Source organism: Trachymyrmex cornetzi, unplaced genomic scaffold (genome assembly GCF_001594075.2).
Source record: "Trachymyrmex cornetzi isolate Tcor2-1 unplaced genomic scaffold, Tcor1.1 scaffold23, whole genome shotgun sequence".
In the NCBI taxonomy this organism is placed as follows: domain Eukaryota; kingdom Metazoa; phylum Arthropoda; class Insecta; order Hymenoptera; family Formicidae; genus Trachymyrmex; species Trachymyrmex cornetzi.
This window is the reverse complement of record NW_017296956.1, coordinates 4,435,783-4,453,280: the sequence shown is the minus strand read 5'-3', so window position 1 is coordinate 4,453,280 and position 17,498 is coordinate 4,435,783. Positions and strand designations below refer to the sequence as shown.

Here is a 17,498-nt window from a genome sequence, read left to right as displayed (position 1 = left end):
TGCTGACACCTCAAAATGGTACAGGACTTTTTGATTCAGTATAGGCTGTTCTACCCACGTATGACAAAAAATGCGGTAGTCGCCAAACACCCTGTATATATATATATACATACATACATACATACATACATACATATACACAAATTCTACAAATTATAATTTATATATTTCAAAATATACTTTTTATTTTAGAATATGCAAGCCTGTGTCTCTTTTGGAAGCAGAATTCTAAACATAACAGAAGGAATATTGGGATTAAACAGTGGTGTACCAGTTATTGGAACTGTTGGACAATAGAACTAGATTACAGAAATAGTAAGGTGCTATATAAGATGATTTGCTAGTAATTCACATATATATTAAATTATCATCAATTGTTAATAATATTGTTCAAATCATTAAGATCAATATCAAGATGAAAAAATCAAGTGGTAAGACATACGCTTCCAGCCAAGAGGACAGTGAGAATGACAGTGACGTGACAGAATGCAGCATTGGAAGCAATTCCACCGCCGGTACTCATCGCAGCGACACGCCCACTCGTAGCGCCCGTTATAAACGAAAAGGTCGTCGCAGAAGTAAGACAGCAAAGTACAAACCTTGTACGGACAAACCAATGTACAAATTTTGCTGTAGTGTCAAGGAAGATCACGGGCAGCCCTTATTTGGCGTACAATTCAATTATCATTTAAAGGAAGGCGAACCGTTGATATTTGCCTCTGTGGGTAGCAATCGCGTAAGCATCTACGAGTGTCAACAGAGCGGAAATATACAACTACAACAATGTTACGCCGATCCAGACACAGAGGAGAACTTTTACACATGTGCGTGGACATACGACGACTCTGGGAAACCTTTGCTAGCTGTAGCAGGATCCCGTGGAGTTATCCGAGTTATAAGTCCTGCGACAATGACTTGTATCAAGCATTACATCGGTCATGGACATGCGATAAATGAGCTAAAGATTCATCCAAGAGATCCGAACATTCTATTATCAGCATCGAAAGATCACGCTCTAAGACTATGGAACATCAAAACGGATGTGTGTATCGCGATCTTTGGTGGCGTGGAGGGCCACAGGGATGAAGTCCTTAGCGCTGATTTCGACATAAAGGGCCAAAGGATCATCTCGTGCGGAATGGATCATGCTCTTAAGTTGTGGTCTTTAGAGAAGCCAGACATGCAGGACGCGATAAAACAATCCTATCATTGCAATCCCACCCGCAATGGCAGGCCCTTTGACTCAATACTGCAACATTTTCCGGACTTTACCACTCGTGACGTTCATCGAAATTATGTGGATTGCGTGAAATGGTTCGGCGACTTTATCCTGAGCAAATCCTGCGAAAACTGTATTGTATGCTGGAAACCGGGTAGACTTGAGGACTCGCAGTTGCGCAATGGAGAAACGAGCGCGACGGTTTTACACCGTTTCGAGTTTAAGGAGTGCGACATTTGGTTTATACGTTTCTCAATGGATTTCTGGCAGCGCACGATCGCGTTAGGGAATCAGGTTGGCCGCACTTATGTTTGGGATTTGGATGTAGATGAACCTGGGCAAGCCCGCTGCTGGTCTCTTCAGCATCCTCGTTGCACCGTACCAATTCGCCAAACTAGCCTAAGCCGAGATGGCTCCGTGTTATTATGCGTTTGCGACGACGCGACAATCTGGAGATGGAATCGTGATCATTAACTCTATTCAAATTCATTTTATCACAATTAAAAAGACGTGCCTTTTCATGTATAAGCTGTATTAAATATTTGTGCTTTTTATAGGAATTATTTAAATCTAGGCTAAACTATATCAGTCTATTAGATTAATTCGAAATCAAGCACAAATTCACTATATGCACACTATATACGTGTACAATAAAAAAAATTGCATTTCTAATGAATTGCCAAATGCATGATACATTTTTATTGCATAGACTGCTATCCGACATAGCTAGTTTTGTAGTTTATAAAGGAAAAGTCACGATTAAACTGCAAAAGTATTTTAGAATTATAAATGAATGAGATTATAGAAAATAGAAAATCGTTCTTGTATCTTTGCAAATATAGGTAGAAAATTGTTTTTTAAATATCTTTGCAATGTATTATAAATAATATTTATACAAACAGATTAGGTCTTATTTATGACTTTCGCACAGATTTTAAAACCTGTCCTGAAGTGACAAACTGCTTTTAATAAATTTTAATGTAATTTACGCGCTAAATGTAATTAATTTTAGATCTAACGGAATATGCTAATCAGATGCAAGGGCTAATCACTAAGCGCTCACTGAGAGATTGTAGTACTGTTTAACCCGGGAGCGATCGCGTACCGGTTATTTCGCCGTATTCTTCCGTTTTCTATTTATATCTTTCAATTTATTGGCACTATTATATTTTTATCTTTACATAAATGTTTGTTAAAGTTTTTTCGTATAGTATGTGAAAATAGATGACGTAAACACGCTTATATCTAAATAAAATTGATATGTTTGTAACGGTCAGTCTAAAAGACCGTAGCGCGCGCACTTTAGTGTTTGTCGTCTCCGTCAGTCTCCGCCATTATTATATATTGTTATAAATAAAAAATAAATTATAATTTCTCCTTATTTCGTTACATAATTTTAACAAATAAAAAAAGATAAAATTATAATTAAAATATATCATATAAATACAATTATTTTCAATAATTATTGCGTTCCTTTGTTTTTAATTAAGATTAATATAAAGCATTATCGGAACGTTTTCTTATTAATTATTATAATCGTACATGTATTCTCTAGTTATAATACACATATATATATATATATATATGCAAAAATACATTTCGGTCAAAATGACCAGGATGCGCCTACTCCCGGGTTAATGATATGTTTTTGCATATGAATCTTATTTGGAAATTGAGATAGACAACAAAAAGCTGTTCAACAAAGGAAAAGAAATAGTTAGCAGTAATTATACAATAGACGAATGAGTAGAATAAAAAAAAATTCATTTTTGTGTGCCACGTTATATATTATTCTTTCTTTGAAAGAATAATGTACATACATTTCTCGCGGTTTTTTGTTAAGTATTCAACAATAACGAGGGCTCGATGTAATTCGATTTTCAAGAATCGATTTATTTTTCAGAAAACGATCATTAATTAGAAGCGAGATTGAGGTAAGGTTAAGTTGTATATATGTGTGTGTGTGTGTGTGTGTGTGTGTGTGTGTGTGTGTGTGTGTGTGTGTGTGTGTGTGTGTGTGTGTGTGTGTGTGTGTGTGTGTGTGTGTGTGTGTGTGTGTGTGTGTGTGTGTGTGTATATCTGTCAGCACTTCGAAATATCGTTTTTGTATCTTTGAACATTAATAACATTAATAAATATTGTCTACAATATTATTAGGATTGAATTGCAAGTATTATATTTATTATTTCGATTATTTCGATGAAAAAGTGATTTTTAATAAAATACCATTTAAGTTTGAACAGTTGGCATTACCGGAATTACACGTTGCGAACTGTCATTCGTTTATACAAAAATTACGATATATAAGTATTTTACACATCATCAAACGCGAAACTAGAAGATGTACATTACACGTGTCGCGTGCTGCGATACTAAAAGTTTTAGATATATTATTGTGGAAAAAATATAACTAAACAATTATTGTAACCTGCTCAATTCTCAACAAGGTAAGATATTCTATTTGAAGTTCTTTGTGTAACAAAAATTGCAGAGTATGAGCATGTTTACTTCTCATGAAGAATGTCATACAATTGACAATTTACATTTACAGATGAGAACTATACTATTTTTGGGTCTATTTTTTATAATTGCTGCAGTGGAAGCTAAAGAGGTCGATCTAAAGCATTTGAAATGTTTAGGTGAAAATCAATATTAATTTCTGTGATATAATTCTATTTTAATAGTAATCATAAATTATAATAAGAATAATTTTTTTATACCTTATAGTTTGTAGAGCAGCTATGAATGAATTGGAAAACGAGGTTCTCAAAGCTAATCCAAATAAATTAGTTGATGTAGGTAATTTTAGAATGGATGCTGATGGGAATACTATACGTAAAAAGGTAAAAAGAAATGGAAAAAGAATCAAGAAAAGATAGATCATTAGTATTAAATTTATTAAGAATATTTTTGCTGCTTTTATGCATTTATAAATCCATTCCCTAGTTTCATATGTTCAATTTTCCTATACAACAGAGTTCTCTTTTGGATATCTTTTGAAGAATTGTGTTGTATAGGTTTTTAATATAAAATTCGATATTTATTATTTTAAGGTGCCGTTAGGTCGATCTGAAACACATATTACGATTTTGCTGGACAATATTTGTGAAAAACTGTCGGATTATGTGAGAGCAACGAGGAAGTCTGATAATCAATTAATGATCTTTAATCTTATGTCTCCATCGGGTGGTATGAATCCTATTATGAGCGAAGTAGATATAATTCAAGATGGTGATTTAAATAAGAGCCTCGAGCATTATGTGAGTGCTGTTTATTACGTTTTATATTTGCTGAAAGTGCTTTGCCATTAATTTAGGTTAATCGTTTGCAGTGCAGCGCTGTAGTGGAAGAATTTGAAGAAGATATAGTGTCATTGTACGTTAATGGCATACCCAATAAGAAAAAAGAACTTTGCACAAAGATCTCAAATATTTGCAATGAAAATTATGCCGATGAGGAAGACGACGATTATAGTGATAATGAAGTAGATAACGATAATTATGATTCAAGTTTTGACATAGATAGAGATGAATTGTAAATGCATTTGGAGTAATTTTTACAAAAATATTATTTATATACATAAGTACAAAGAAGCAGAAATAGTTGAAATAAATATTGTATAAATATAAATATCTAGTGATTTTTATTTTGTAAAAAATTCTATAAATAATGAATTTTTTTTTCTTTCAAATCTTTTGCACGCATTATATGATACAATTAGTTATTCAATATTTTACACTGATCTTAAATGTTCATTAAACACTATGTGCTGTGTGAAATATGCAGTATAAAAGCGTTGGAAAGATTATTAAGTAGATTTTTTAATATTTTTTAAAATATTTATCATTATAGCTATATGTAAACATGTTATATAGAAATTTATTATGAGTAAAATGGAAGAATTAAATATTTTCAAAATATATCGATAACGCTATCATTATCGTTCATGGTCTAATCTTCTAGTCAAATTTTTTCTGCCTCTCACTTTCACCGCAATGGCTGCGTTCAGCAAAGAAAACAAATTTGCAAGATTGTTATAAAATTCTTTAACACGATTGGTTGTATATTTAGATCCAGCAAAGAACTACCGGCAAGAATCAATAATATTAAAGAATTTTACAATTGCAAAATAACTTTTTTTGCTGAACGCAGCCAATATTTTCTAACGGAACGTGTTTTAGCGCGTGAATTTTTCAAAGCCACGCGAGTTTCTACAAGACCGACAAATGCGAATCTCGAAGATAGAGCTGACAGACAACGCTAACAACGGTCTCCTCTTTTCCAAGAGAGGAGCTCGTCAGTTGCCGTCAGTATTCGAGTATCTCGAGTCTCTCACTCCCGCTAATCCCGCTTGACTTTTCATGAAAAGGGGACGTGATTTAGAAGCGCGAGAGTGAGAACCAGTGAGGGCAGTGAGAACTTTGGTAGGTTCGAGGTCAGCTGTCTTGACGTATTTCGACTTTCGACTTTCGCGTGTGCGTACTGCGTGCGTGTTGTGTACGTACGTACACGCGTGGACAATGACAGTCGGTTCGTTCCAGGAAGTCCGGGAACGTCGAGAGCAGTCGAGAGCGCGCGTGAAGTGGTGAGCCGACTGCCGAGTCAGCCGAGTCAGCCGAGAGGAAGACTTGGGAAGACTCATCCGTCCGTCCGTCCGAACATATTCAACATATGATCGTAGTCCCGCCGAGGGCGCGTGTCGTGAAACGTGAACGTCGTCGGTTTCCGGCAATTGCGGGAATTGCGGGAATTCCGGGAAGCGCCGACCAGGCCGACCAGGCCGACCTTAGTCCACGATCCGATCGCGCGTGCGACTCGCGGTCCTCGCGGTCCTCGCGGAAATGACAAAGCGCGCCCCGCTCGCGCGTCAGCAGTGAAGACGAGAATTCGTTCGCGGACGAATAAATCCCGCAATCCCGGACGAATCGTTCCGAGCCGCCCCGCGCCCGAGCGAAAAGAAGCGGAGCGTGACTGCAAACATGAGTTCCGTCTGGAAACGCTTGCAACGGGTGAACAAGAGAGCGGCCAAGTTTCAGTTCACCGTTTCTTACCACGAAGTCACGTTAGAGACGACGACAAAGTGGTGAGTGACGCCGATTTATTCCTAGCCGAGGCCGAGCGAGAGCTTCCTTTTGCCGCGGCTTTCTCAAGTGTTCTGAAATCTCTCCTTCCAACAGAAACTAACACCAATATCTTTTTTTTTCGTCTATACGAAAATCTCTGTGTAACTGTCGTCTGCTCTTGAAAACAGGAGCAGTTGTATTTTACAAGAAAGTGATGGACTTTTTTTCTCTTGGAATAAATATTTTGGGAAAAAAATTAAGTGATATATATGTAAATGTAAATTACTGTCTTGCGTTTAGATCTTTATACGCTGTGCGTTGTGTTGTGTTTTAGAAAATATGTTTATGTTTATATGGCACAATTTAGATTATGATATCTTTTAATTATATGTGCACACATTTTGAAAAAATATGTATATGAAATAACTGTAATTTATAAGATTAAAAAGACAATTTTGTAGAAACATTATATTAGCATATATGTGTTCTAGCGAAAAGATGTACAAAGATAATAACGTTTTCTAGGAAGCCAAACAAATTGAGCGTTGTTTGGACAAGACGTAGTAGAAGAGTTAGTTCAGAACCCTTAGACTGGGAGCCATGTTTGAGTGATCCTTTGAAGGGTATCATCAGCTGGGCAGTCCCCGACAATCACACGGTTTCTGTGACACTGTTTAAAGATCCACGGACACATGAGCTGGAAGATAAAGATTGGACATTTGTTATCGAAGATGTAAGTACAGCATACTGATACACTTGCAGAAGGACGTAGCACAATGGTATATTGTTCTACTCTTGAGCAGGTGTCGTCGACGGGAAAGAGACGTCATGTGGCTGCCACTAATATAAATATGAAAAAATATGCAACTTTAGAATCTAGTCAGCAACAACTCAAATTGGACTTGAAGCCAACTTCTAAAAAGATTGTTAGCGCTACGCTAGAATGTACTTTGTCATGTGTATTTCTACGAGAGGGCAAGGCGACGTAAGTGTGCAGTTTAATTTCATTAACGTACTGCTAATTAATTTCATTAATTAAGCAAGGTAGTAAGCAAACACTTGTCCTTATATATATATATATATATATGCTGAATCTGTCTATAGATTATTTTAATCTGAAAATATTATTGAAGTGTGCTATTTCATTATATTTGGATTTGTTGATAAATACTTATTGAATAATTGTCTTTATTTTTCTAGGGATGAAGATATGCAAAGTATGGCTAGTTTAATGTCGGTTAATAATAACAGCGACATTGCGCCATTAGATGATTTTGATAATGAAGATATACCTGAAGATGTTGAGGAAGTGTCGGTAAAAAATTTGGACGAGTTTTTAGATATCTCCGCTCAACTTGATCTAATGACGAGCAGTCTTACTGAAAGTGAATTACCCAGTACTTCTATAAGTGGTGAGTGTTGATTCTTGCTCTTTTTTGAAACTGTGTGTCCACAAGTATATGCATCAAATATAAAATATATATAATTGCTATCTTAACTCTAACTTGTTGCTTTATTAATTTTATTATAATTTATGGAATCACACAAATTTACTAATAAAATATATAATGTATATACAATAGTGGCAAGTTTATCAAAGGATGATACAACTCCTGTAAATGATGGCGAGCATTTTATACGTGACATTAGTCTAACAGGAATTGGAGACTCTTTAAAGGAAAAATCACCCGTGAAAGACAATGTTGCCGTTGAAAATGAGTATGTACAATTATAGTATTATATTTTACAAAATAGCGTACGTGTGTGAAATACAATATTAGAATGACATAATCGGTACAATAACTTTAAATATTGTTTCCACAAATAGTTTACTATGCAAAAAGTTACTTTTTTATTTATTTATAAGAAACAGAAGAATGATTACTTTGTTACTATTCTATATAATGTAGTAAATAATGTAATTGCGAATTTAATATCTTTGCAGCAAAAACATTGAACACAGCACATTGAGATTGCCGCTGCAACCATTGGATCTTAAAAAGAATGACGCAAATGTTCCAAGACTGAAAGAGATTACTCCCGGCCAAGATTTATTGGAATGGTGCAAAGAAGTTACAAAGGATTATTCCGGTGTCAAAGTCACTAATCTAACGACATCTTGGAGAAACGGAATGGCGTTTTGTGCGATTATTCATCATTTCAGACCTGATCTGATGTAGGTGTTCTTACAAGGTTGATCGAATGTCGTAATTATACTAAAGTGTTTCATTCTTTGCGCTACTTTTTGTGGGAATAAAATGTCAATAGACATTCTTGGCGATATGCCAGTTATTTTATATTCGCGTATTCCATTAATAAACACTTTGAAATCGCCATTGTCTTACGTCGAATCAACTCGTGCCAACACTTTGACGATTATTTTTGATGCTGGAAAGGTCGACGCATTTGTGTATTTATAGCCGCATATGCAACAGACGTTTGATTGCGAGTTTCCTGATCAAATTGAATAATATACGAAATAATAATACATGAAATAAAAACTTACAGAAACATCGATTCTCTATTGCCGCACGATGTAAAAGGCAACTGTAAGAAAGCATTCGACGCGGGTGAAACTCTGGGCATACCCAGAGTTATTGAACCGGCTGACATGGATATATTAACGGTACCTGATAAATTAGCTGTGATGACTTATTTATATCAATTGAGAGCGCATTTTACCGGCCACGAATTAGAGGTATTTCAACGAAATTTTTTTTATGTAATGACTTGTGCAATTATTGTAGTCATTTTTTCTTTTTGCATAATATTACAGATAGCATATAATTAATAATATATTACCGTTTTACCAAAATTTAGGTACATCAAATAGGTAAAACAACGGACGAGTCCTCTTACATGATCGGCAGATTTAATACGGACAACAACACTGACGTGAGTGTTCAACTGTTTGGTCAAGAGATTATTAATTTACGGAAGAAGGAACAGATCGAACAAAAAAACAATAAAGCGGAGAATAACAGACGGTAAATATATTCTCAATAACATTTTGTGATCTATTAAATTACCAAAATCCAAAGTACATTTCTACAACAATCTATCAAAAGCAAGATTAGAAATTGTGATTCACTCTCGTAGGTCGAATCCGTTTGATAACAAGAAGGATGACATATGCATCGATTCATTAAAAAACAAGCTGCATTTGAGCCTGAACACGGATAATCAGGATCACGATCAATGTAACAAAGACAAATCGCCATCCAGCGTGAAGGAGGTCAAGGACATTATATTAGCCAGTTCAAAGAGCATTCTGGGCAAGGTGTTATCACCGACCAAAGAAAAATACTCGTCGAGAGAGAAGGTACGTAGAAACTACACGGACTGAGTTCGAGTTAATTTCGACGTTGCGATTATTCCCAAGAATTGTCTAGAGAAACGTCGCGTATAATATCCGACGGAATTTGCGCGCAAATTTTTTTTCGTTGTGAGGAAATGAAATACCAATTTACCGCAGAGCAAGTCTCCGCCGAGAGTGCAACAAGCGCAGCAACGTCCGATACTTATGACACGCCGACAATTAACCGATCCGTTCGGCTCCGACGACGAAGAGGAGAACATACAGATAATCGACGACAAATGGTCGCAATCGATCTCGCTTACCAAATCGCAAAGTCCGGTCCGTGATGTCAGTATATACGAGATTGCGCAGACTGTCGCTTTTTATGCATTTCTTCTGTTATACCTCTCGCTGCATTAACAATAAACCCATAACGCGCACTGTTACATTCTCCTTCTGTTATTTTTTTCCATCGGCGAATTATATCAAAATGCATTGTCTCAAGGTCTGTTCTTTTACTTTTTATTTATCATAAGCGAACAGATTGCTCTTTGTGACGGCAGGAATTACGCCTACATAATACACACATATAACTGCATGTAAATATGCATGAGAATTCGCGCATAACATTCCGCAATGCACGTGTAGATTTATACGGGCTGTTCCATATAAGCTTTTGCTTTAAAATTTCTTTAGCGTATATTTAATGTAATTTTTCAATAAATTTTAATGTGTTCATAACTTTTTAAATTATCAATATGTTGGAAAATTCTGTAAAAAAAAAAGTATCTCTAAGGGATAAGAACCTCACAAAACCTTGCACTTCTATAACAGAGTGTCAAATAATAATATCAGGAAAAGTCATAACTTATTTCAGTAATATTTAATTTTTTTTGCGGGTTTCACACTTTTTTCTTAATGTAACGCGTTTCTAGGAATAATACAAAAATTATTATATATGTAATAATATCTAATTACAAACAACTTGTAAATTTAACAATTTTATGTGACGTAATTATATTGTTGGTAATTATATTGTTAATAATCTGCATTTATTTATTTTTACCATGACATTTTTTTACCGCGAAAATACTGGTCTGAATCGTATATTTATGAAGAAGCTTTGCAACAATGTCATGACGTAACAAGGCTCTGCAAACGTATATAGGACGATCTTTTGTAGGACTCGGTAAACTCTGACGATAGAGGAAGTCGAGGTAGTTCCGAATGTCAAGGTGCATCGCCGCCGTATGGAGAACAACGGTCACATGTAATTAACAATATATTTGTTGTTAATATTATGTCGCTTTTAATGTTATATCATATCAATGTACCCCAGTAACAACGAAACTAAAGTCATTCAAAATAAACGAAAATTTTATGAATACTCAATTGTTGCACTAATTATTCACGTTTATCTTTTTTGTATTAGCCGTTAGTTAGTCGGCACGATGAATTGCGAGAGCGAGCGAGACAACTCTTGGAACAAGCCAGGAATCAAACGAAGCCATCCGGATTTGTTTCTGCTGCTATCAGTCCCGTTGAGGTTCTACAGTTTTATTCACAATAAAGAATTAATCGAGTATTTCTCAAGGAATGAGCGTCTATATGTATGTAATATATTTTGTAGACACAGAATGATGACGAGAGACAACAAAACTTGCGAGAAAGGGCGAGACGCTTGATTGCGGAAGTTAAAATGGGCGTCGCTGTGACTCCAAGTCAGTTGAATGATGATAACAATAGTGACAGACGATCGATAGACGATCAGAACAATAGTCCTAGACGCAGCATTACGCCATCGACACCCAGTGATCGAATCAGTATAAAGGTACTGCGATATCATTTACTTTTTTACACAATTATGTAACAAAACGATCAATTATAACTAATTTTTTAGTCTGAGTACAATGGAAATATACTGGGAAATTCAAGTATGACAGATGGAGAAAAGAAAACTGGCTCTCCTTTGTATTCCTTTTCCAAAATTATTGAAAGAATCTCGCCCGATAAAGGAAGTCCCGATAGAACTCCATATACACTTCGCGGGGTATGTTAACTTGCATTATTAATTTAATTTTGTTGGACATTCTATTAATTTTATTATATTTGCATTGCAATTTTATTAGGAAATGAATATTATTAATATTTAATTTTAATATAATGAAAGAAATTGTGAAACAAAAGTATTTTATAATGACGATTTATTTTTAATTCGATATGTTCTAGTTGGGTAAAGACATGACATCGTATATTCAAAATGAGCTTGAAGCACTTGAAAGAGAGCAAAATCAGATTGACATTCAAGCTGGCAAGCTTGAAAAGCAATTGAGAGCAGCCATGGAAAGCGATAACGAAGACGAAACGGAAAGACTGATGTCTCTATGGTTTACTCTTGTTAACAAAAAAAATGCTCTCTTAAGAAGACAAATGCAACTAAACATACTGTAAGTGATTCATTGATTCAAGCATGTTATTATGTATTTTTAATTTTTATTGAAAATAGAATAGGATGATATATTACAATAATCTCAATTCAATGGAACTTTTTATCTTTAGGGAGAAAGAAGACGATTTAGAGCGAAGATTTGAGCTCTTGAATCACGAATTAAGAAGCATCCTTGCAGTGGAAGATTGGCAAAAGACACCAGAGCAAAAAATGCGTGAAAATTTATTGTTGGAGGAATTAGTATCTATTGTAAACAAAAGGGATGAATTGGTGCATCATCTCGATACACAAGAAAGAGCGTGAGTGTTTAATAAATAGATATGTCTTGCGCGCTATTATATTTTTCTAAAATTATTAAATATTTCTTTCCCGAATAATTTTTTAGCATTGAAGATGATGACGAAATAGAGCGTGATTTATCTCGCGCTGGACTAGCTCAACGAAATAAAAATTGTGTTGTGCAATGAGGAGTTAATTATTTATCGTATTTTTTCCCAGAATTATTGTGCAGGTAAATTGTTTATATAGCATGTTTTGAAAAATAGAAAAATTAATAATTAATACAATCCGATTTATTATTTGAATAAGATTTCCATTCACGTTTGATTTATTTTTTTATTAATTCTAATTTTAATTATTTTGTTAAATAAATTTTAAATTAAATCTTTTTTATCTCTATTTGTTTTATTAAATTTTCTATTTTTATTAATAAACTTTCTGATCAAAACAGATTAACAGATAATTGTTAATGAAGGGCAATTTATATTAAGCTTTTTTTTTTATTTATCGCGTCTTCTGTTTATCAAAAATTCTTTTATAAGAAATAATAATATACAAGAATACGATTTTTTACATTTACAGGCATGACCCATGTTGCTGTGGAGTTGCCAAAAAGTCGACAAAATTAGATATTGAAGTCAAGTGTGAACATTCATGGTTTACAAACAGGTTATTTTTAGAGACTCATTTTTTATTATGCATTGTAGATTAATTCATCAAAAGATAGATCAAACAAATTTTTCCATTTCTTTTGTTTTTAATATAAGTTCGTCGATTCACGACGAAAGAAAAAACGCAATTAAACTTAGACACTGTCGAATTATTAGATATAAATGGTTAAATGATTTTTTGTATATTATCGAGCATAATATCGATTATATAATGTAAGCATTTTATGCTTCAAGTGAAATGTTGCGCGTTAATAGTTGAGACTGTGTGCAAATATATGACATGATACGTAACTATGGAATACGGAATCGTGCAAAACAGTTTACGAATCAAGAAGTAGATGAAAAGAGGTATAATTTATCTTCCTCGAATAAAATAAAAGTGAACGCAAATGCAAAAAAGCTCGAAAAGAATGCAAATTAGTGTGATAAAAATATATTTTAGCAAGATTCGAGATCTAATTACGAAGCTACTTAGTGTTATATATTTTAAAAGATTTTGTTTATACATATTATATAAATTAGTAGCTGGTTCAAGAAAGTATAAATTAAATGCAGTTCTTTCATGCAAGTGAACTTTAGACATTTGATTTATGTGAAAAATTATTTTGTGACTTAATTGCTAAGAGATTTAATATCGGAAAGCCAAAGAAAGTTAAAGCAGGCTGTTACGCAAGAACATGCAAGAGATACGTGAAGAGTAATTTAGTAAATGTATTTCGTGTTCATCGATCCAAATCGATTTACGGAAAATTAATTGTGAAACTATTGCGGAAAGTGGAACGCGTGGCTATAGTTTTCGTATTTGCATCAGTTGTTCTCATCGAGCATTCGCATGTACTCTATTTGTGCCATACGAACGAATTGATATACTTTTTACATCCTATTTGACGAATTTGTATAAATGTAGAAAAATGCGTTAAAAACAAATTCGCTAATCTTATTGACGGTATGAGATTTTAAAAGAAACCGTAGTAAGATTAATTTTTACTAAGACTAATTCTTATATGTGGTATCGTATATCTGCGTGTAATAAGAATATTATGTTGACTATAACTTTTTATAACAAAATGGTGCATTATATTTAAATGTTTTGGCTAACAACATACGTAAAGAAAAAAATAAATAAATAAATTCTTGATAAATTCGCTCGAAAAATTTTCGGCTTAACGGATCTCGAGGGCAAGAAATTATAACGAATGTTTATTACATTCGTTGTCCCGTTTGGAACGTTTTAAATGACAGAATAAATAATTATCGTCTTTTTATAACTGCTACAGATATGAAATTATTGACACATATTGTGACAAAAAGTACATTTTTAAGCACAATTGCTCCGTAAAATATAGAATACAAAGTAGGATTTACCTGCTGAAAGCAATATATATAAGATATAGATGTATATCATTTACTTCCCATAATACAAGACAAAGTTATTTCTTAACTCTTTGTTTCATTGTGATTTTATCGAGTGAAATTACAAATTTAACATTTAGATAATGAAAAGTAATTTTATATATAAAATATTCTAATTTTATATTGAAAATATCGTTTCGCTTTATTAAATATTTGTAGCACAGCAAAAATGTTCAAAATTCACAATTTTTGATGAAATTCATGAAATAAAGAGTTAAAAATAGAACATGTAGAAATTAGTTGTTTTACATATGTTACGCTTGACAATCACAATGAATGTCCAATTTATCCAAATTTTTTAACACCAAACAAATAATTAGAAGTTACAAATGTGTTTCAACGCTATTATAACTATAATTTAATGCAACATAATCTTCAAAAATTGAACATATGTTGTCTCTATATTAAATAATCTTTGTTTAAATAAATTGTGAATTTTGCATTAATACGTACTAACACAAACTATTTACAATTATTATTGAAACTTTATTACATTGTATGCATCGAAGATTGTATTATAATTTACAATATATGCATCGAAGACTGCGTGAATTCTTGAAATATTGGAACATTAATACAATTGAGGATAGAATGATAATTAATTCGGATATGTATATATAGATATATATATATATATGTGTGTGTGTGTGTATATATATATATATATATATATGTGTGTGTGTTCCAAACAGACCATATAAAATCGCCCTCCTGGAAGCATATATAATTATCGAAACACGCGATTAAAGTTTATGAGAATTATCTCCTCTTGATATCGTAATATATATCTATAATTAAATCGAGTATCATAGCACTTTAAACAATTTTATATTTTTACTTTTAACTTTGCTCCTCGTATTTTTTTTAGTTCTCGCAAGAAATCCGTTAAGCTAGAGAATAGAATATTGCTGAAGTCCTTAGCAAAAGAGGAAATAGTTCTTGAAATATATAATTCGAATATTGAGAAACAACAGATATTCTAAGCTACAAAGTGTGATCTCTGCTCTGTTAGACCGAATGAATCGCTCATTACACGATCTCATTATGGAGTTCAATGTATTCTAAAATCTAAATAGACAATTTTAAACCACATATATATATATATATATGATATGTATATATATGCATATATACATATAATGTATATATATATATATAATACATATGTATGTACATATAATACATATTATATACATATATGTAATACATATGTATGTATATACATATATGTAATCCTGGCTCCATCACGGTATTTGAATTTTTCGCGGTCTAGGGGCAACGCGACTAGGGGCTATTCGATTAAACGACAAATAATTTAGCAATAATTTATTATTCTAGTGCCTATAAATATTATACTTGTATGTTTATAAAACCGTAGCACACTAAATTATTAATTTTTAATTTATTTTACTCTGTACTAGTATGAAAGATAATTATTGTAAAAATAATCGTTCTTGCCAATGCTGTAGTCTTGTGGAGATGTGCTATTTTATTTTCCTTTGCCGATGTTAATCGTAATATATGTGAGAATGCGAGCGAACAAGGGAAGAAACGTATCACGCAATATTCGCTATATAAGAAAGACTTATAAAGCACTGCAGAAGGAAATAAATATGACGTTGATGATACTAAAAGTGATATTTCATTCTTATCATAATAATAAAATGCATGTATCTACATATAAGTAAAATTAATTTTGGAATAAAAATGGACTTTGCCATGTTTGATTGTGACTCATAACAACAGCAAATTCAATTCACATAAAATCGATTTACTTTTCATCTGCGAAATGATGAATTCTTTTTATTAAAATAGATTGTTTTTACCGGCCATGCTGATCATCATGCCAGTCGTGCCGGCAAATTCGAATTCAACTGCATTAAAATAGATTTAATTATCTATCGTGATCCGCAAAAGCTTCATCTTTCTTTCTCAACTGCGTAACACCTTTACAAAAGAAGTTCAATTTCAGCTTTAAGTGATTCTTGTTTATTTGAGTGTTATGTTTATTTAATTCCCAATTTAAGTGTATTTTTTATTATAATTTTTGATATACACATATACACATGTTTTTAATATACACATACACACATAAGTTTTTAATCATACATATCATTCTGTTAAATAATAAATGTCACATTCAAATATCTAGAATTATAATTAATTCTATCAAACCGTTTTCAATGTATCGTACATTGATGGTACAGAAGATTATGTACACAATTCAGTTTCAAGTTTCCATAAGCGATGTGAAAAACAAACTTATTCATGTAGTGATATCATAGACATTTATGCAAACCTCCAAATATTTGAAATCCATTTGAAATTCAATAAATATAACTTTATTATAAATACAATTTTCTTTCTTTATTTATACACATAATTGAATATAATATTTATGAGAAAAATTTGATTGTGAATGTCGGATTAAACTTGATTGCAAATCTATTTGTAATATTAAAAATGGAATATTATTAAAACGTATTGAAATTGCATACGGGCAATCGATGAATTTTGAATTGAAACGGATTAATGTTGTCTTTCTCTAAGGCCCGATTTTATCAATGTAAAATTAACTTTAACCTCAGTTTAACTTACTACTTATTTTTTTAATTTACAGAACTAGAAGAAGATAAAGGATAAATTAAACCGAGATTAAAATTAATCTTACATTGGTGGAACCTTAGCAAATTGCAGTCAGATTGGATTATAGTCGATTAAAATGGATTATGTTCTAATCGGTTTTAATCGAAATTTTTCGGCAGGGAATGTGTTGATTATATTAATATTTATCGCGCTGTACAGTACCAAAAGTTAAACAGATTATATATCTATCGTACATTAATTAACAATAAAAGCAACGTATTGTTTTTAACTTTTAACATTTAGATAAAAATATATTTAAACGATAATATAATACTATCATTTCATAACTACCATCATTTGATCTTTCATTACCTTTGTTAAACGATGAATATCTTCAATAAATTATCGCGCCTTTCTTTCAATTATGAATTCTTTGATTTTTTTCCGGCTTTGGCATTAATAGATGTTCTACTAATATTATTTAATTAAAGACACATATAACAATAATTATATTATTATA

The 17,498-nt window shown here is 32.6% G+C and overlaps 4 protein-coding genes across 10 annotated transcripts in view; all 4 read left to right on the top strand.

Moving 5' to 3' along the window:
- The window catches only part of LOC108760749 (uncharacterized), a 2,760-nt gene extending 2,499 nt beyond the window's left edge, over nucleotides 1-261 (top strand). Inside the window, exon 4 of the mRNA XM_018506871.1 lies at nucleotides 188-261. Within this exon, the coding sequence (XP_018362373.1) occupies nucleotides 188-192 (5 nt within the window). The 3' untranslated portion in view covers nucleotides 193-261. The remainder of the gene's footprint in view (nucleotides 1-187) is intronic.
- LOC108760745 (polycomb protein eed-B) lies at nucleotides 244-1,978 on the top strand. Of its 3 annotated transcripts, none has more exons than XM_018506865.1 (2): nucleotides 244-315; nucleotides 404-1,978. In XM_018506865.1, the coding sequence occupies exon 2, from the start codon at nucleotides 416-418 to the stop codon at nucleotides 1,691-1,693; it is 1,278 nt and encodes a 425-aa protein (XP_018362367.1). In that variant the 5' UTR covers nucleotides 244-315; nucleotides 404-415; the 3' UTR covers nucleotides 1,694-1,978. The 3 variants fall into 3 exon arrangements, with proteins under 3 accessions (XP_018362367.1, XP_018362368.1, XP_018362366.1); XM_018506866.1 differs by having other exon boundaries at nucleotides 245-320; XM_018506864.1 differs by having other exon boundaries at nucleotides 276-332.
- A 1,487-nt stretch (nucleotides 1,979-3,465) lies between these two features.
- Nucleotides 3,466-4,813, top strand: sel (canopy family protein seele). Its single transcript, XM_018506870.1, has 5 exons — nucleotides 3,466-3,666; nucleotides 3,771-3,858; nucleotides 3,947-4,062; nucleotides 4,273-4,479; nucleotides 4,551-4,813. The coding sequence occupies exons 2-5, from the start codon at nucleotides 3,771-3,773 to the stop codon at nucleotides 4,755-4,757; spliced, it is 618 nt and encodes a 205-aa protein (XP_018362372.1). The 5' UTR covers nucleotides 3,466-3,666; the 3' UTR covers nucleotides 4,758-4,813.
- Nucleotides 4,814-5,660: 847 nt separating this feature from the next.
- Ehbp1 (Eps15 homology domain containing protein-binding protein 1) lies at nucleotides 5,661-14,065 on the top strand. 5 transcript variants are annotated; one of them, XM_018506858.1, is made up of 18 exons: nucleotides 6,199-6,302; nucleotides 6,808-7,015; nucleotides 7,086-7,267; nucleotides 7,483-7,694; nucleotides 7,866-8,001; nucleotides 8,228-8,458; nucleotides 8,791-8,980; nucleotides 9,103-9,269; nucleotides 9,382-9,604; nucleotides 9,758-9,928; nucleotides 10,764-10,850; nucleotides 11,013-11,126; nucleotides 11,211-11,411; nucleotides 11,481-11,630; nucleotides 11,810-12,027; nucleotides 12,140-12,328; nucleotides 12,415-12,540; nucleotides 12,891-14,065. In XM_018506858.1, the coding sequence occupies exons 1-17, from the start codon at nucleotides 6,199-6,201 to the stop codon at nucleotides 12,494-12,496; spliced, it is 2,865 nt and encodes a 954-aa protein (XP_018362360.1). In that variant the 3' UTR covers nucleotides 12,497-12,540; nucleotides 12,891-14,065. The 5 variants fall into 5 exon arrangements, with proteins under 5 accessions (XP_018362362.1, XP_018362363.1, XP_018362364.1 ...); XM_018506860.1 differs by lacking the exon at nucleotides 10,764-10,850 and having other exon boundaries at nucleotides 5,661-6,302; nucleotides 9,758-9,919; XM_018506861.1 differs by lacking the exon at nucleotides 9,758-9,928 and having other exon boundaries at nucleotides 5,661-6,302; nucleotides 12,891-14,064.
- Nucleotides 14,066-17,498: the final 3,433 nt, after the last annotated feature.